A 21,197-nucleotide genomic window follows, 5' to 3' on the forward strand; every position below is an offset into this window, starting at 1 on the left:
GAGAGAGAGACGAGAGAGAGAGAGAGATGAGAGAGAGAGGTGAGAGAGAGAGAGAGAGAGAGAGAGAGAGAGGGAAGTGAGAGAGAGAGAGAGCCATCAGTCAGTCTTTTAGGGACATTTGCTATTGTAGGATATGCTTGAAATAATAATGTAAACAGCAAGACAAACAGCAAAATGGGCAAATGGTGCATTTTACAATTTTTGTTCCTCACATTCACCCATTCACTCACACATTCACTCACAGAGAGAAAGAGAGAGAGAGAGAGAGAGAGAGAGCAGAGAGAGAGAGAGAGAGAGAGAGAGAGAGAGAGAGAGAGAGAGAGAGAGAGAGAGAGAGAGGAACTATGTCTCTTATTGTTTTTTTTTGTAATTATATGATTTATCACTGTAAGGTTTTAAAAAATAATAATAATAATAAAACAAAAGGTAAACAAAGCAAATATTTTTTGTATCTAAAAAAGTAAGTGTTACAAAGGATCAGATTAAACCGAATATATATATTTATTGATTGATGTATATTGCATAGTATTTGTATATCGTTTGATATCCCTTGTATATTCCTTGTACATATACACGGAATATCCCTTTAGCCTAGACCAGACCATAATATTTCATTCTCCTATTGGACAGCGGTCCACAGGCGCCAGGGCCATGCCTCCGGAGTCAGGTTCAAAGCCACCGTCAAGACATGTCTGTACATGCCCGGCCTTTGCCCAGGAATACGAGACAGAAATGAGGTTGGCACTAGATTGTTCGCCGTGCATATAAATATGGCGCAGGTGAATACAGAAGTAGAGTTACCCAATAAGTTGAAGCCTTACCCACGATACTCCGTGCGGTGAAGTATGGCCTGTTTGGCCCCAAATAGAGCATTGAGACCGCGTGCGAATTAATAACTGAATTGTCAGAGTTTGGCGCTATACCGTCGAGTGCGACATATTTCTATTAAGTCAGTAATAGTCTATTTGTGTATAGTGTATCGTGCGGCTAAAGTTCTACAGTGACCAGCATCACCAACGCTTCCTCGTACCAGCTAGAGTGCTTATCCAGGCTGGGCTGCTTGCATGGCGCTTTCACCCGAGGAGACCTAGACGAGAACCGTGTGGACATGTACACTGGATTAATCTACCCGACGACTACATAGCCCTTTGCGGCTGGATTATATTTGTTTTGGTCCTGTGATTTATGGAGCGGAGAATCGCCGACGCCTACACGTGTGGGATTTACCCTGTGAGGAGCCACGTCGAGTCTGCGCCTCAGAGAGCCTGAGGCCGGCTAGCTTTCTTCACTGTGGAGCTACAGTCTACGGAGAACAGCTGTATTCGTCTGTGGATCAAGAGACTATTGCACCGTCTCCTGTACTTGGAGTCTCCTTAGTCATCGTTGACCAGACTCTCTACTACCGACAGATCCTCTACCCCTGCTGGCTTACAACCGGGGGGACCCTTCCAGTATCTCCCGCTATATATTACTAGTGTACCATAGATATAATTCCCTAAGATTCAGGTTGTATAATTACCTCCTGCGTAACCAGAGAATGGACATTCATTATTGATTTGCCTACGCACATTCCTTTGCCTTATAAGCGCATCCAAAGTAAAATAGAGAAGTATATTATGTACCTTTTGCTGCAATAAATACTTAATTACTACTTTGTGTGGAACCGATTCATTGTGGGAAGTGTTCATCATATTTATATATCATGTACTGTATGGCCAGTAATTAAAGTACATAAAGCGGTAGTGGTTTAATGATACCATACTTATCAATACAGTCAGGGAATTGTACCCCTCAGTTACAATTGGTCCTTCGAGCCGGATGGTAACTAGTGTAATATTAATATAGTGGTATTAATATTGACATGGCCTATGATGAACACTCCACAAAACGGTTCTCCTAAAGTAGATCGCCCGCAGCGTAGACGGCAGACACCTCAGTACTTAGAGGATTACGTTGCCAATATACTACCTAGCTTTCTACAGACGGTAAACGCGGAAAAAGTAGATAGTAAAATTATGTCCGACCCTATCGACCAGGCTACCCCGCCAATAGAGGCCCTAGTGGGTTCTAACGTAACTGACCAAGCTCACGGTAGGGACCAGGAGGGACCCGACATGACTTTACCCCCCGCCAAGACCGAAGAAGTAGTCCCCGGAGAGCTCCAGGATAAAGACAGCTCTCCAGGGATGGAACTCTACCCGCTACAAGAAGAGGAGAGCACCCCGGAGATGGATCTCCAGGACTCGCCACAGGAGAACAGATCTCCAACGAGTACTGCCAGGAGCGGATCACCTCAACCAGCGTCTTCCCCCAGCGAGGCGGACAAGATGCTGGCACAGGCATTCCTCGCCAGCCTAGCAGCCTCAACAGAGCGCGATCGACTCCAAGCACAGACGCTTAGTGAGCGCGAACATTCTTCCATGGAAAGAGAACGCCTTCAGGCGCAGCAACGGAGCGACGAAGATCGTATACGTCTAGAGATTAGACGCCTTCAGACGGAAGAGAATATGGTAAGGGACCGGGCCGAAGCCCAGCGCGCCGTCGCCGAAGCCCAGCGCGCCGCTGCCGGTGCCCAAAGAGAAGCAGAGCGCGACCTCGCTCTCACCAAGCGCGAAGCCGAGCGCGACCGATTACAAGCGCAGATAATGGAGCAGCTGATCACCAGGGCAACACCCCCTCCCTCCGCACGGGGTTCCAGGGCCTCGTCAAGACAAGGGTCAAGGGCACCCTCCCCTACCCGATCAAGCGACCCTGAGCCCGACCACCAGAGAGAGCCTATACCCCCCTCCGAACCCCTTCCCCGACCGGTCCAAGTGAGACCCAGCTACAAGGAAGAAACGGTCTACACCGCGGAGAGGCTAAATAGACGACTACAGGATCTAGAGGACCTGCCAGAGGAAGAAGAAGAGGGAGAGGAGGAGAGTCAAGCCCGACAGCAGCACAGTACTCCACAGGACCAGGAGGTCCAGTACAGCCCAGGCTCTACCCCCGCGGCTCTGCGCTACAGACCCCCGACTCAATTCACGGGTGAGCTTGACGCACAACCAGCCCCGAGGAACAGCACCTGGATACGCGGGCCATGGTACCCAGCAGGTACCAGCCCACCAAGAGGCGTAAGAGGAGACTCGCCTAGGAGGCCTCTCTTCCAACGCTCACCGATGTGCCAGCCATCCATGGCATCATACATTGGCACACCGACGTTTCCGGACTTCACCCACGAGAACAGAGCACAGTACACGGAGCTACGAATGTGCTTAGAGACAATGATGTCCGATGTAGCTGATGAACCGTACAAGTATGCTATCCTACTGAAGCACCTCAAGGTGCCCCGAGCGCACAATATAGCGCTGGCCTATGCCACCTCTACTACCCCATACACAGCGGCTCTAGCAGCACTCGACCAAAGATATGGACGCATATGGGACTACGTAATACAAGAGATAAGGCATATTGACCGCCTACCCCCAGCCACAGACAATCGCTCACTAGATGACCTGTCTATCAAGGTACAATCCCTGGTAGGGATGCTGGGGGCGCAAAGAGAAAAGGGTATGCACGAACTGTACGCGAACTCTAATGTCGAGAGGATTTTAGAGAAGCTTCCGCCCGCCCGACAAGAGCGCTTCAGGCGGCAAAGAAACCACCGTGATCCTAACGGTCCCGAGCCATCCCTCCTAGACCTAGCCGACTTCCTGGCGAGAGAAGTCAACAGCCTACGGTTGGATACGTTCATGCGGAGCACCCCAAGCTCCAGAGAGGGACCTAGGAGAGCAAACGATGGCCGAAGATTGGTGACCGTCATGCACCAATCAGAATCAGTACCGAGCAGCAAGAACCACAGTACCCCCTCGATGAAAGAGAAGTGGAAGATGGTGTGCCCGTACTGCGAAAAGGAACACTGGTTGTCACAATGTGACACATTCAAGAAGATGACCGCCGACGAGGTGAGTCAATGGATAAAGTCCAACCGACGCTGTTACCGATGTGCGCGCAGTCACATGGCAGCCGATTGCCGCTTAAAGAAGAGGTGTAATCGGTGTGACGGAGCCCACCTAGATGTCCTACACGACAGTAACAGAAGAAAGCCTGCACCCTCAAGCAGCACAAAGGCAAGTGTTATGTACATTGACCCCGCCAGCAGCGGGGGCGCCCGGGTGCTCTTAAAGGTGGTCCGCGTAACACTGAGTTACCAAGATAAGGTCATGGACACTTACGCCGTCCTTGACGACGGGTCAGAGAAGACCCTTCTCCTCGCGTCCGCTGCGGCCCAGCTGGGGCTGCGGGGGAGCGAAAACCAGATGACGATTCGGACAATAAGAAGAGATCTAAAGACGATAAAGGGCGAGAATGTCTCCTTCACTATCGCAGCAAGCGGGCAGCCAGAGAGACGGTATAGGATTACTAACGCTTTCACCAGCCAAGAAATAGGCCTGTCGCAGTACACCTACCCCATCGCCAAGCTGATGGATAAATATGTGCACCTGCGTCAACTACCTATACCGCTCATAGACGGTGCCACCCCGACCCTGCTGATAGGCTCCGACCATGCAGACCTCATCGTCCCGATAGACCGGGTCCACACAGGGCCCAGAGGCTGTCCTGCAGCAGTCGAGACCCGCCTAGGATGGACATTACAAGGCCCCCTCGCTAAGTCTCTTAACCGAACAGCAGCCACTAACTGCCTCCACTCCAGAGTGACAGAAGAAGACACCACCCTCCTACAGCATGTCGAGAGGCTATGGACACTAGAGACAATGCCCTTTAAGAACGAAAAGAAAGACAGTCGTTCCAAGGAAGACATTTACGCTATAGCCCTCCTCGAGCAGGGGACAAAGAGAGTCAAAGTCAACGGAGTGATGAGATACGCAACTCCACTCCTGAGGCGAGAGGGTATGCCTACCTTCCACGCCCCAAAAGAAGCGACGGAGCGGTATCTATTGAACACAGAGCGGCGCCTAGCCAGAGACCCCGCTCAAGAGACGGTGTACCGCGCTGAGATTAACAAGCTAATCACAGCGGGACACATAAAGAAAATTGACATTAAAGAGGCCGATCAGACGACCGAATCATGGTACGTGCCGCACCACAAAGTCCACCACAACGGCAAGGATCGTATTGTGTTCAACTGCAGCTACCAGATCAGATCACAAAATCTGAATAAAGAGCTCTTGCCCGGCCCAACACTCGGCCCCTCTCTACTAGGCGTGTTACTACGTTTCCGCCAAGACAAGGTGGCCATCAGCGGCGACATCAAAGGGATGTTCCTGCAGGTGAGACTAGTGGAGGAGGACAAGCCCCTGCTGCGGTTCCTATGGAGAGAGAGGATCGGGGATGAGCAACCAGCCATCTATCAATGGGAAGTCCTCCCTTTCGGAACCACATGCAGCCCATGCTGTGCTACGTTTGCACTGCAAAAGCACGTCGCAGAGGACCCAGCAGCTGATGAAGAGGTCCGACAAAGTGTAGGAAATAGTTTCTACGTGGACAACTGTCTGCAAAGCGTCTCGACGCCAGAAGAAGCCGAGGCCCTTCTACTCAAGCTCTGCGCCTCCCTGATCAAAGGCGGCTTTGATCTCAGGCAGTGGGCCAGCAGCGACCCGCAAGTATTGCGCAGCCTCTCCCCCGAGGACAAGGCAGCAAGCAGCGAGACCTGGATGGCGACCATCCCAGGAGAAGCCCAAGAAATGACATTAGGACTAGTCTGGCACTTCAAAACAGACTCGCTCCATTATAAACACACACCCCTGACCAAGGAGCAGGGAAGGTCGACTGCACTACCGACCACCAGACGGAGTGTATACAGAACACTCGCCAGACAATATGACCCGTTGGGATGTATTCTACCTTACACCACCAGGGCAAAGATGATTGTAAGAGCGTTATGGGACAAGGACCAGGGCTGGGACGACCCCATACCCGAACACCTTGCATCCACATGGAGAGAGTGGGAGACGGAACTCAGCTCACTCCCAGGTGTCAACATATGCCGCAGCTACTTCCCACCCACAGTGAGGCCGGAGACGTGCCAGATGGACCTGCACGTCTTCAGCGACGCCTCCGAAGTAGCCTACGGTTCGGTGGCCTACTTGCGTGCCCGAGAGGAGGGAGGAGAAATACATACTGCTTTCATCCTGGCTCGCTCAAGAATAGCCCCACGAAAGCAACAATCTATCCCGCGTCTAGAGCTCTGCGCAGCCCTAGCAGGAGCGCAACTCGCCACGTTAATCCAACGTGAACTCACCATTCCGGTGCAAAGAACAATCTTGTGGTCAGACTCCACGACAGTACTCACATGGATCCGGTCTGATTCGTGCAGATACAAGGTCTTCGTGGGAGTCAGAGTCACAGAGATTCAAGATTTAACAGAAGTAGCAAGCTGGAGGTATGTGGACACAAAACACAACCCAGCTGACGTCATCACCCGGGGAATGTCCCTGGATGACCTCACCCGTCACAACCTATACAGTGACGGGCCAGAGTTCCTCAAGCTCCCGGAAGAAGAGTGGCCTACACCCACCCCACGGGAAGCGAGTAAAGAGGAGGCCGAAAACAAGAAATCTATGTTCTGTGGATTGAACACACTCGTCTCCACAGACCCCGACATAGACGATTGCCTCACCCTAGAGAGTGCGCAGCTAAAGACATTCCTGTGGCACCACCCAGAGGTTCAGCTCACTACTGACATTACAGCAGCTGACTACGAAGAAGCAGAACTTCTTCTACTACAACGAGCCCAGAGAGACTCGTTCCCCGATGAGCTAGACTGTCTACAGGGAGCAAAGCCCGTCCCATCAGACAGCAGACTGCTCCACCTAGCCCCCGAGAGCGACGCCCATGGTCTCATCAGAGTGGGTGGTCGTCTGCGGAGAGCTCCAGACTTACCGGATGACGTCAAGTACCCGATAGTCTTAAACAGCCGACACAAGGTCACAGAGCTGATCATAAAGAAATACGACGAGGATGTGCATCACGCCGGGGCAGAGAGAGTCTTCGCGGAGATCAGACGTCGTTATTGGATACTGCAAGGGAGAGAAGCAGTGCGGCGCTTCCAGCGAACCTGTCTAGACTGTCGTAAGTGGCGAGCGCAGCCCAGTATACCCCGGATGGCTGACCTACCTCCCTGTCGCCTCCGACTCGGCGACAAGCCTTTTCACTCCACCGGTATGGACTGTTTCGGCCCGCTGTATATAAAGAAAGGAAGAGGAACCGAGAAGCGGTGGGGTATTGTATTCAAATGCATGACCACCCGAGCGATGCATATAGAACTCCTTCCAACCATGAGCACAGACTCATTCCTTATGGCCTTCCGAAGATTCACATCGCGGAAAGGCAAACCGTCTATATTATTGTCTGATCACGGGACAAACTTCAAAGGCGGAGAAAGAGAGCTGAGAGAGAGCTTCCAAGCTATGGGCCCAGAACTTAAGACCCACCTCGCTCCATCCCAGATTGACTTCCAGTTTAATCCCCCGAACGCACCTCACTTCGGTGGAACTTGGGAACGAGAAGTACGTTCAATAAAGACAGCCCTGTACGCCGTGCTTGGGGCCCAGACCGTAGCGGAAGAAGTCTTAATGACAGTCCTCACGGAGATCGAGGGAGTATCGATAAATATAAACATTGCTTTATACTGAAAACTAGGGTAAGCCATTTTAAGTCTATTAGTGAATCTTAAAAGTGAGGAACCAGCTGACTTGATTAAAGGGGCGTGTTTAAAACGGCCATTTTGTTTTGTTAAGTGCCCCCATTAAGGGCCAGGTGTTAAGACAACACTAATTAGTGATAGTGATTTAAAGGCTTGCTGGTGTAGCGTCAGCGAAGCGGCGAGAAACGAAGAGGGACAAAGAGGAGGAGTTATCCTGGAGTTCACCGCCGAGTGATCCACCCAGTGCTAAGTACACCATAATCCTATATTTCCCTCCCACACTGCTATTTCCCTACTTCCTCCCTGCCACTCTCGACAAGACAATGTGTCTCATACCTATATCCACAATCTGCTCTTCCAGAACTGACTCTACCCATCCACGCCAGTTTGCTAGTAACCCGGCTAATCTCTCCTACCCTCCTACAGCCACTAATACACCTGTCACAGTACGGGGAGGCTTATGGAATTGTCAATCAGCAGTCAAGAAAGCTGACTTCATTACTGCCTACGCCCATAGTCTAAATCTGCAGCTCCTGGCTCTAACTGAGACCTGGATAACCCCCAATAACTCATCAACACCTGCAGCATTATCTACAAACTATAACTTCACTCACACACCTCGACCTTCCAGACGGGGTGGAGGCACTGCCCTCATGACATCTCCTTCATGGGCTACAAACGTAACACCACTCCCAGAACTGTCACTCTCCTCTCTCGAATATCATGCAGTATCTGTCTCTAATCCTTTCAATCTCACCATTGTTACACTCTACCGCCCTCCAGGTCCGCTCGATCACTTCACAGATGAGCTGGACATGCTTCTTAGCTCCTTACCGGAAGATGGTACCCCTCTCCTTCTACTGGGCGACTTCAACCTGCCTGACTCATCTCAGTCAGTCATAGTAGTCTCCCTCCTACAATCGTTTGACCTGACTCCCACTCCCATGCCTCCCACCCACAAAGCAGGCAACTCCTTGGATCTCATATTTTCCCGTAACTCCAGCATCATTAACACCACGGTAACTCCCCTACATGTATCTGACCATTCCTTCATATCCTTCTCACTAACTCTCATGCTTAACCGAAAGGTCTTCACCCCAACTCAAACAGTCTCACTCAGACGCAACCTGCCCTCCCTATCCCCCTCCACCCTCTCCTCTGACATACTATCCGCTCTACCTTTGAGTGACACCTTCTCTGCTCTCTCCACAGAGATGGCAACCTCCACCCTCCTTTCAGCCCTTGCAACCTCCTTCGACAAGCTCTGTCCCCTCGTTGAGAAACCTGCCCGCCGTTCCCCACCCAGTCCATGGCTGACAGATCCAGTGAGAGAACAAAGACAGGTCCTGAGAGCAGCTGAAAGGAAGTATAGAAAGTCACGCCTCACTGCTGACATCGACACATATCACAACCTCTTGTTAACATTCTCCAAAACCATCACTAATGCCAAAGCTTCTTTCTTCCACCATAGGATCGAGGCCTCTGCCAAGAATCTTCGCAAACTGCATGCTACCATGTCCTCCCTCCTCACTCCCCCCCCACCCCCCCCTCCCTCATCTTTCTCTGCCGAAGACTTTGCGATCTTCTTTGAGGAAAAAGTGGAGAACATCCGCAGCTCCTTCTCCCAACCCCCACCCATTCCAAATGCTGAATCGAGAACCTCATCCTTCACTCTGTCATCTTTCTCTCCCATTACAGAAGCAGAGACCCTGACACTGGTAACGTCAAACCGTCCGACTACTTGCCAGCTGGACCAGCTACCCTCCCCACTCCTCCAGACCATAGCACCAGACATCCTCCCATTCCTAACTGCAACCATCAACTCCTCACTCAACTCGGGGGTGGTCCCCACCTCCCTAAAACAAGCCAGAGTCACGCCGCTCATAAAAAAACCAACCCTGAACCCTACTGTCATAGGCAACTACCGTCCTGTCTCTCTTCTCTCCTTCCTTTCTAAAACACTTGAACGTGCTGTATCCAACCAACTTACTACTTATCTCTTACAGAATGACCTCCTAGACCCTAATCAGTCAGGCTTCAGGACTGGTCACTCCACAGAGACAGCCCTCATTGCGGTCACAGAGGCACTTCACTTAGCAAAAGCGAAAGGCCTCTCCTCTGTCCTGATTCTCCTAGATCTATCTGCAGCCTTCGACACAGTCAACCACCAGATCCTCCTTGCGGCCCTCGCAGGAATGGGAGTGGCTGGCTCTGCGCTGACATGGCTGTCATCATACCTCAATGACCGCTCCTACCAAGTGTCATGGAGAGGGACCCTGTCGGCCACCCGCCCCCTGCGGACGGGTGTCCCCCAGGGCTCGGTTTTAGGACCCCTTCTCTTCTCCCTCTACACTAAATCACTGGGTAACATTATCACGTCTCATGGCTTCTCCTACCATTGTTATGCCGACGATACTCAACTCTTCCTCTCCTTCCCTCCCTCAGATATCCACGTCTCTGTGCGGATCTCGGCCTGTCTGTCCGACATCTCAGCCTGGATGACGTCCAACCACCTCAAACTGAACCTAAGCAAAACAGAATTGCTCCACCTGCCGGCCAAATCCTCCCCCCTAACCGACCTTTCAATCACAGTCGAGAATGCAGCTGTGACTGCGTCCCCGACCGCCAAGAACCTTGGTGTTGTCCTCGACGACCAGTTGAACTTCTCTGCTCACATCGCAGCGACGACCAGAACCTGCCGATTCCTCCTGAGCAACGTCAGAAGGATACGCCCCTTCCTGACAAAAGAAGCCACCCAACTCCTCGTCCAATCAACAGTCATCTCCCGCCTCGACTACTGCAATGCACTGCTCGCTGGCCTCCCGGCCACTGCCACTAAGCCTCTTCAACTCATTCAGAACGCAGCGGCCCGCCTGATCTCAAACCTACCGAAGTCGGCCCATGTCACCCCACTTCTTAGGGACCTGCACTGGCTCCCCATTGCTGCACGAATCCGCTTCAAGGCCCTCGACCTAGCATACCGTGCGGCAAAGGGAACCGCTCCCGCCTACCTCCGGTCAATGGTCTCTAACTACACACCCTCAAGACCCCTACGCTCTGCATCTTCTGGCCGCCTCAGACCTACTCCTATCCAAGCTCCGGGAGGGTCATCAAAGAGAAGTCGCCTATTCTCTGTCCTTGCCCCCCAATGGTGGAATGAACTACCCACCCCAGTTAGGACAGCCGAATCACGTCCAATCTTTCGCCGTCGACTAAAGACGCACTTCTTCAACCATTATCTGAATTAAAAAAAAAAAAAAAATCTAACCCTAACTAACCGTACTGTCATGCACTTGTCCTAATAAACTAACCTACACTGTAGCACTCAACACTTTGATGAACATTGTTGCTCAGCTGATAGAGTTGTGCCCTTCCTGATGGCTTGTCGTACAGAACTTGTAAGTCGCTTTGGATAAAAGCGTCAGCTAAATGACTAAATGTAAATGTATTGAACTCAAAGCCCCTCGGTTACGTCTCAAGTGATGTAGCAGATGTCGACCCAGTCACCCCCAACACACTCTTGATGGGGCGGCTGGACCCCGCGCTACCACAGACAATGTACAGGCCTGAAGAAGCGAACGGCCGAAGAATGTGGAGGTACAGTCAAGTATTGGCTGACAAGTTTTGGAACAGCTTCCTACTCCACTATCTACCGTCTCTACAGACCCGCCAGAAATGGGTGAAAGAGAGAGACAATTTGACAGAAGGAACAGTCGTCATGATTATCGACCAGTCACTACTAGGGATGGGTACCTTTCACATTTGAACCGATACCGGTACCGGTACCGGTACCTGTGAATCGATACCGGTACCCAACGGTACCTTTTTTCGGTACCTTAAAAAAAAAAAAAAAAAAATCTTTTTTTTTTACTTTACTTTTTTTTTTTTTTTTTTACTTTTTTCTTTTCATGTCAACGTTCACACGCACAATATATGCTTACCTAGGATTTGACTTGATTCAACAACAAAGCAGTCGGAGCAATGACAAGCCGAAAACTGTCGAAATTTTATTTACCTACCTCAGTCGTAAAAAAAAATCCAAACTTCAAATAACTACAATTTCGACAGTTTTCGGCTTGTCATTGCTCCGACTGCTTTGTTGTTGAATCAAGTCAATGATTTTTTTTTTTTTTGGTTTCTCACTTGATTCGATACTCGGTAGTACCGACGTGTTTCGGTTCGGTACCTCAAAAGTACCGAATTCGGTACCCATCCCTAGTCACTACCCCGAGCTATGTGGCCGGCTGGCCGCGTAAGCAAAGTGATCACCGGTGCCGACGGAAAGGTCCGAGCAGCCGAAGTGCTCGTCCAAGGACGGATCTACACCCGACCCGTGGCGAGGCTAATAGAACTGCCAAGGCTCCCCGATACTATCGATGACGACCATGACCCCATGACTTTGTGAACTGCCCGACCCCTCACAACAGACATTGAGTAGTGGACAGTGCGGTTAATCTGTCTCTGCTTAGCTAATTAGGTGGGACTAATTAGGAGGCGGCTGTTACAAAGGATCAGATTAAACCGAATATATATATTTATTGATTGATGTATATTGCATAGTATTTGTATATCGTTTGATATCCCTTGTATATTCCTTGTACATATACACGGAATATCCCTTTAGCCTAGACCAGACCATAATATTTCATTCTCCTATTGGACAGCGGTCCACAGGCGCCAGGGCCATGCCTCCGGAGTCAGGTTCAAAGCCACCGTCAAGACATGTCTGTACATGCCCGGCCTTGCCCAGGAATACGAGACAGAAATGAGGTTGGCACTAGATTGTTCGCCGTGCATATAAATATGGCGCAGGTGAATACAGAAGTAGAGTTACCCAATAAGTTGAAGCCTCACCCACGATACTCCGTGCGGTGAAGTATGGCCTGTTTGGCCCCAAATAGAGCATTGAGACCGCGTGCGAATTAATAACTGAATTGTCAGAGTTTGGCGCTATACCGTCGAGTGCAACATATTTCTATTAAGTCAGTAATAGTCTATTTGTGTATAGTGTATCGTGCGGCTAAAGTTCTACAGTGACCAGCATCACCAACGCTTCCTCGTACCAGCTAGAGTGCTTATCCAGGCTGGGCTGCTTGCATGGCGCTTTCACCCGAGGAGACCTAGACGAGAACCGTGTGGACATGTACACTGGATTAATCTACCCGACGACTACATAGCCCTTTGCGGCTGGATTATATTTGTTTTGGTCCTGTGATTTATGGAGCGGAGAATCGCCGACGCCTACACGTGTGGGATTTACCCTGTGAGGAGCCACGTCGAGTCTGCGCCTCAGAGAGCCTGAGGCCGGCTAGCTTTCTTCACTGTGGAGCTACAGTCTACGGAGAACAGCTGTATTCGTCTGTGGATCAAGAGACTATTGCACCGTCTCCTGTACTTGGAGTCTCCTTAGTCATCGTTGACCAGACTCTCTACTACCGACAGATCCTCTACCCCTGCTGGCTTACAACCGGGGGGACCCTTCCAGTATCTCCCGCTATATATTACTAGTGTACCATAGATATAATTCCCTAAGATTCAGGTTGTATAATTACCTCCTGCGTAACCAGAGAATGGACATTCATTATTGATTTGCCTACGCACATTCCTTTGCCTTATAAGCGCATCCAAAGTAAAATAGAGAAGTATATTATGTACCTTTTGCTGCAATAAATACTTAATTACTACTTTGTGTGGAACCGATTCATTGTGGGAAGTGTTCATCATATTTATATATCATGTACTGTATGGCCAGTAATTAAAGTACATAAAGCGGTAGTGGTTTAATGATACCATACTTATCAATACAGTCAGGGAATTGTACCCCTCAGTTACAGTAAGCGATGCTCAGGAACATGCTCAGTGGTAAAATAATGTGTTGATGAGTAAAATAATGTGTTGATGAGTAAAATAATGTGTTACTGGGTGGTACTGGGCTGACCTGGTGGTACTGGGCTGACCTGGTGGTGGTACTGGGCTGGCCTGGGTGGTACTGGGCTGACCTGGTGGTACTGGGCTGACCTGGTGGTGGTACTGGGCTGGCCTGGGTGGTACTGGGGTGACCTGGTGGTACTGGGCTGACCTGGTGGTACTGGGCTGGCCTGGTGGTACTGGGCTGACCTGGTGGTACTGGGCTGACCTGGTGGTACTGGGCTGACCTGGGTGGTACTGGGCTGACCTGGGTGGTACTGGGCTGACCTGGTGGTACTGGGCTGACTGACCTGGTGGTACTGGGCTGACCTGGGTGGTGGTACTGGGCTGACCTGGGTGGTACTGGGCTGACCTGGGTGGTGGTACTGGGCTGACCTGGTGGTACTGGGCTGACCTGGTGGTACTGGGCTGACTGACCTGGTGGTACTGGGCTGACCTGGTGCTGGTGGTACTGGGCTGACTGACCTGGTGGTACTGGGCTGACCTGGGTGATACTGGGCTGACTGACCTGGTGGTACTGGGCTGACCTGGTGGTACTGGGCTGACTGACCTGGTGGTACTGGGCTGACCTGGGTGATACTGGGCTGACTGACCTGGTGGTACTGGGCTGACCTGGTGGTACTGGGCTGACTGACCTGGTGGTACTGGGCTGACCTGGTGGTACTGGGCTGACCTGGTGGTACTGGGCTGACTGACCTGGTGGTACTGGGCTGACCTGGGTGGTGGTACTGGGCTGACCTGGGTGGTACTGGGCTGACTGACCTGGTGGTACTGGGCTGACCTGGGTGGTGGTACTGGGCTGACCTGGGTGGTGGTACTGGGCTGACCTGGTGGTACTGGGCTGACCTGGGTGGTACTGGGCTGACCTGGGTGGTGGTACTGGGCTGACCTGGTGGTACTGGGCTGACCTGGGTGGTGGTACTGGGCTGACCTGGGTGGTACTGGGCTGACCTGGGTGGTGGTACTGGGCTGACCTGGTGGTACTGGGCTGACCTGGGTGGTGGTACTGGGCTGACCTGGGTGGTACTGGGCTGACCTGGGTGGTGGTACTGGGCTGACCTGGTGGTACTGGGCTGGCCTGGGTGATTGAGTCACTATTACCTGGCTATCTCCGGCAGGGTTCTCTTGATGCACTTCAGCGTCTTCTTCATCAGCGAGGAGTTCTGGAGGAGGAAGAACGGCCGGAGGAGTCTCCGCACTCTCAGTCTCTGATGTTGAGATATGAAGGAAGATGGTCACACATGTCATACATGATAATACTACTACACTGGTCACATGTCATACATGATATACTGTTACACTGGTCATATGTCATACATGATATACTGTTACACTGGTCACATGTCATACATGATAATACTACTACACTGGTTATATGTCATACATGATATACTGTTACACTGGTCACATGTCATACATGATAATACTACTACACTGGTCACATGTCATACATGATATACTGTTACACTGGTCACATGTCATACATGATATACTGTTACACTGGTCACATGTCATACATGATAATACTACTACACTGGTCACTAGGGATGGGACTTTCTAGCAAAAGTGCTATTCGAAAATCGCTGGTTCTTAAGATCGAATATTAATAATAATAATACATTTATTTTAATAAAAAATATATTGTTATTTTCTGTTTCAGTTTAAATTCAGTTAAAATGTTCAGTTTCAGTTAAATTCAGTTATTCTTTTTAATAGAATGGATCATTAAAATCAAAGGGTATTGCACATAAAAGGGGTTAAGCCTCAATAGCCTGCACAGGAAAACCTTTGAAAATAACAACAATAATTAAAACAAACAGTTTAGACACTTTGAGGGCCCTCCTCTAGCTTGGGGCACCTGGGTCGTCAGTACCCCCCCCCTATTTAATAGGCACTTCTATCAATCGGTTTTAATAAACAAACAGAAACAGTAGCATGTGCATCTTTTAGATCAATTAGAATGAAAATGTTGTGACATGAAAATCGAATGTAGATATGGGATCGAATATTCTATCCCATCCCTACTGGTCACATGTCATACATGATAATACTACTACACTGGTCACATGTCATACGTGATATACTACTACACTGGTCACATGTCATACATTATATATTATATACTACTACACTGGGACATATATGTTGGGGGGGGGGGGGGGGTACTGACGACCCAGGTGCCCCAAGCTAGAGGAGGGCCCTCAAAGTGTCTAAAAGGTTTGTTTTAATTATTGTTGTTATTTTCAAAGGTGGGTTTTCCTGTGCAGGCTATGTAAGGGATATTGTATAGCTACAAGGTCATTGTCGCAAAATAATTGACCGACACGGCGTTCTGGAACACAGAGGTGCAGCCGAGGTGTTCTAAACGCAGTGAAGGTCAATTATTTTGCGACAATGACCGAGTATAGCTATACATTATCCCACTTATTACAGGGCTAACTTACTAACAATGTACGTAATTCATTTTACACCATCGACAAGACGAGATCAAATGCAGACGCAGTTGTTCTGTTGCTCCTGTCATCGCCGGCAGGTGTGTGGACTTGATTGCACCTGATGTAGTGCAGCTGTGCATAATGGTAAAGCTTAGCTTTCGTGACTGCGATCAAAATGCTTGATTGTTGTGATTGGTCAATAGCTCTCTGTTGCCCCTAACAGTGGTCATTATTGCGCGTTGCCCGTAGCAGCGGTGAATTATCGAGAAATAATTGACAGCTGCTAGGGGCAACCGAGCGCTATTGACCAATCACAATCAAGCATTTTGGCGAATGTTAAAAACACCATGTAATAATGAGGCTTAACCCCTTATGTCTGGTTGATTAGTTGACTTTTGGGCTCTAGCTCTTTTGAGCCCCTCTTGTGGATCCAGTGAGCTGCCCTGCATTCATGTGTGATGATGATGTTAGTCCCCATAATAGCCATTTCAATGTAGTGAGACCATTTTGTAAACTTGACCTCATTGAATAAAATGACCCATTGTGACCTCTCGGTCGCAAACCTCATGAAACAACCAGAAACTAGAGGCATAGACCAGTCAAGGGATGCATGGCCTGCCTTGGTGCAGTAATAATTGGTGGGGTTATTATTAGCCATTTTCAGAACATCTAATCACTGAGGATAAAAAGCTATTATTGCAGAAATCTCAAGATGTCAAAAGGTATTGATCACAGTATCTTGGTGTCTTAATGTGGTATTTGAGGGATTTTTTTTACCATGTTTATAAATTATTGAGTGGTTAACATCGTTTTTTTCTAATCTGATCTATCTAATATAACGCTGCTGGCGGGACAAAACATTGTAACTCCAAAAACCCAACTTTTCAGCAGATGAAAAAAACGAACACAGATTTGAGGGCGAATAGAGTTACGAGGTTTAGACAGATGATTGGTTTAATGCTTTCCCATTGTGTAGACTTTGTAAAACCACACACACATGGCGGATGATCTACTGAGTTGAAAGAAAAAAAAGAAAAAAACTAAATAAAGAAAATGGAGTTACGAGGTTTTGTCCCGCCAGCAGAATCTGATCATGGTGTGATATGTCTGGGATATGATTTGAGTCATGAGTAAAGGAATGCTGCTGACAGTAAGTCAATATGGTTCAGTAAAATATTCAAACAGTATTAACAGTGAAAAGGTTGTATCGGTGCAGTGCATCCCTAGTCAGATGGTGGTTATGACGGTGGCCATAATGCAAACAGAAACAGTAGATGTGACCTCACCTCATCACACTCCATGCTGATCGATAACGCCCAATCAACGACGGAGGCTGAGATGACGAAGATGTAGGCCATCAGCCATTTGCATTTCTTGAACTCCTCCCAGCCAATCAGATAGCTCTGAGGAGAAAACACGTGATTCATATGTTTGTGTTTTTTTTTTACCTTTTTTACCAGACCGTTGTCTGTTGTTGTCACAATACAGTTTAATCTAATCTAGGTTTTAGGACTGCAGTGCATTTATAGCACAGGAGTTAAAATCCCTGGAAGGCCACGACTGCCAAGTAGTTGGGATGGGTTAAATGGAAAAAGATAAGACAAAGCGGGGCTCGCAACTCACTTGTTGTTCCAAGGTGTTTTAATAGACAAAAAGGCAGTAGATGCGACGTTTCGACCTTTCCGGTCTTAAATGGAAAAAGATACAAAACCTGATGTAGGTGTACTTGGCAAATAAGTAATGTCCTTCCTTCCTTGTGGAGACATACGTAACAGGAAGTAAGAATGGTGCAGACATGTGTATGGTCTGAAAGCAGGGAACACGTGGAAAGGGATAAGCTAACCCTATATAACCTAGCTATAAGCTAACTATAAGCTAACCCTATATAACCTAGCTATAAGCTAACTATAAGCTAACCCTAACTATAACCTAGCTATAAGCTAACTATAAGCTAACCCTAACTATAACCTAGCTATAAGCTAACCCTAACTATAACCTAGCTATAAGCTAACTATAAGCTAACCCTAACTATAACCTAGCTATAAGCTAACTATAAGCTAACCCTAACTATAACCTAGCTATAAGCTAACCCTAACTATAACCTAGCTATAAGCTAACTATAACCTAACTATAAGCTAACCCTAACTATAACCTAGCTATAAGCTAACTATAAGCTAACCCTAACTATAACCTAGCTATAAGCTAACTATAAGCTAACCCTAACTATAACCTAGCTATAAGCTAACTATAAGCTAACCCTAACTATAACCTAACTATAAGCTAACCCTAACTATAACCTAGCTATAAGCTAACTATAAGCTAACCCTAACTATAACCTAGCTATAAGCTAACTATAAGCTAACCCTAACTATAACCTAGCTATAAGCTAACTATAAGCTAACCCTAACTATAACCTAGCTATAAGCTAACCCTAACTATAACCTAGCTATAAGCTAACTATAACCTAGCTATAAGCTAACTATAAGCTAACTATAAGCTAACCCTAACTATAACCCTTAGACACACGCCTGCTTTCAGCCCACTGTTCATTTTGTCAATGAATCCTAACACGAAGTATCGGTCGACGACCCTATTTCTTGCATTACGATGACGATAACAAGTAGCGTGAAAATAAAAATGATCGCAAAGTCTATATTCATTCTCCCCTGATGAAAGATAACATAGGTAATGGACAAATAGACTTGCACATCTTCACAACTAGGTATCGGTTCTACACAACGTGTCAAAAATGGGCATTCTTGTCATTGGATGAGATCAAACATTTTCTGTTGTCCCTGCCTGCGCAACACAAGCTGCGAGTAGCCTATTACATTTACATTTACATTACATTTACATGTACACTTTTATCCAAAGCGACTTACAACTTCTGTACGACAAGTCAGCAGGAAGGGTACAACTCTTTCAGCTGAGTAACAATGTGCATCAAACAGTGTTGAAACTTGGGCACTGCCGTGTTGAGTGCATAGTAGTAGAGACATATTAGTATAGTAGGTAGTAATATAGGCAAGAAAGATTATTAGCTATATGAAGGTGAACATTATATGAAATATTAGAAAATAACCTAAGCTACAGTCAAATAAATGACTGAAATTTACTAAACCGTGACTAAAAGTAGACTCAAATTCTGTTTCACTGACCAAAATTGTACTTAAACCAAGATAAATGACAAAAAATTATTCTGACTTATAACTAAATAAAGAATTCCTGCCAAAATGAACACTGCAGCCCACCCACATTCAGTGCCATCAGGTCCCCAGACTCCAGAGCACCAGAGGTTGAACACTAATCAGTTCTGAATCATTCCGAGTGCAGAACAGAGTTAACCTGAAGCTGAATCCATCCATCATCTGATTAAATCTCATTTAATTTCATCATAAATCATCAACATATTAAGTTACTCCAGTGTTACATCTATGGCTGCTTGTTCTTTTTCTTCATTATACTGTTCATATGTTATTCTCCTCTCCTAGTCTCTGATCTTGTTTTGAGTGTATTTTCTAGACCATGTTTACACGTATTTTGTTCATATGGACAATGGGAGTGGAACTTTGTACAAGCCCTTTGGGCTTCCTTCCCTCCTAGCACAGTTTTTATTTTTATTTTTATATATAATAATGTGCTAAATAAATAAACTAAACTGTCCTGGTCACGCATGCTGTACCTTGACGGCGAGGTCCAACGTGAAGATGAGGAGGCAGATGAACTCGAGGCTCTCGGTGACACCACAGGGGGGCTCCCAGGTGGGCGTCCGGAGCCGCGGGTCAGAGGAGTAGGACAGGGAGGACGGGCGCTCCACGAACGCCAGCATCAACACCACCGCAATGGTCAGGCCTAGACCCCTGAAACATAGACACAGCAGCATCAACACCACCGCAATGGTCAGGCCTAGACCCCTGAAACATAGATACAGCAGCATCAACACCACCGCAATGGTCAGACCCCTGAAACATAGACACAGCAGCATCAACACCACCGCAATGGTCAGACCCCTGAAACATAGACACAGCAGCATCAACACCACCGCAATGGTCAGACCCAGACCCCTGAAAACTCCTTGCTTTCATCAATTGTGGGGACATTTTATATTGCAATGAATGATACTGTAAATGTTATTAGTTGCTCTTTGAAGAGAAAAGATGTAACGTTAGATATTTATTTGTTTGATGTAGAAGTATGGGCACCTGTTAGACGGGTGTAACTGGGTTTACAAAATTCTCAAAATGTGTAAAAAAGAAAAAACTGAATTTGTTGAGGTCCTAGTCTGGGGGAGGGGAGGGGGGGTCTGGCCTGGGGGATTTTTACTTTTTATATTGATTTTTTATTTTTATTTCAGGGGGGGGGGGGGTATTTTGTATCTATTTTTCTGTAACTCGGGGAGGGGGGGGGCAGTTGGCAGCATTTCCTTTTGTATGGTTGTTGAACTGTTGAACTGATGCTGTAAAACTGGAAAAAAAAAAAAAAAAAAAAAACAATAAACATATTGTTTAAAAAAAATTGTGGGGACATTTGATGAAAACAAGGGGACACTGATACAATTGAGAAAGAGAGAAAGAGAGAGGGATGTGGAACATACGGTATTGTGTGTGATATTATTTTCTCCTAATTGCATGTCAGTGATGATAAGGAGACATATATATATAACATCTCAAAGCACTCGAAAATGTCATTTTTCACCGATTTCTGAAAAGAGGTACCTTTTGAGCATTTGGGAGAAATTATAAATCCTTTTGTTCCCCGCCGACGGGTTCAAACAGGCATCTGGACTCCCAAGGGTTACAGTGTTTAATGTTCAATGCCGACTTCAGAGCCTTAAAAGACACAGCAGCTACTTTTCAGTATCATGATCTCTCTCTCTCTCTCTCTCTCTCTCTCTCTCTCTCTCTCTCTCTCTCTCTCTCTCTCTCTCTCTCTCTCTCTCTCTCTCATCCACCAACACCACTGTATCTCTTACCATTGGCATATTCTCGAGTAGTACCATCTGTACAGGCGCAGTGACTTGGCATCTACCCGGTGGTTAATGGATCGATACTAGAAAACAAGACAAGACAACAATAATTATGTTTTTAGTCAACACGTGTCTGTGTGTGCGTGTGTGTGTGTGTGTGTGTGTGTGTGTGTGTGTGTGTGTGTGTGTGTGTGTGTGTGTGTGTGTGTGTGTGTGTGTGTGT

At 47.8% G+C, this 21,197-nt stretch overlaps 1 protein-coding gene across 1 annotated transcript in view; it reads right to left on the reverse strand.

The window, feature by feature from the left end:
* The window catches only part of tpcn2 (two pore segment channel 2), an 84,175-nt gene that overhangs the window by 37,152 nt on the left and 25,826 nt on the right, over nt 1–21,197 (reverse strand). Inside the window, exons 3-7 of the mRNA XM_084308205.1 lie at nt 20,981–21,057; nt 19,691–19,868; nt 17,295–17,411; nt 14,675–14,781; nt 13,603–14,609 (exon numbers count right to left, since the gene is read on the reverse strand). Coding sequence (XP_084164331.1) covers nt 13,603–14,609; nt 14,675–14,781; nt 17,295–17,411; nt 19,691–19,868; nt 20,981–21,057 — 1,486 coding nt within the window. The remainder of the gene's footprint in view (nt 1–13,602; nt 14,610–14,674; nt 14,782–17,294; nt 17,412–19,690; nt 19,869–20,980; nt 21,058–21,197) is intronic.

The sequence above is a fragment of the Notolepis coatsorum genome (assembly GCF_963971535.1).
Source record: "Notolepis coatsorum genome assembly, chromosome: 2".
NCBI lineage: Eukaryota > Metazoa > Chordata > Actinopteri > Aulopiformes > Paralepididae > Notolepis > Notolepis coatsorum.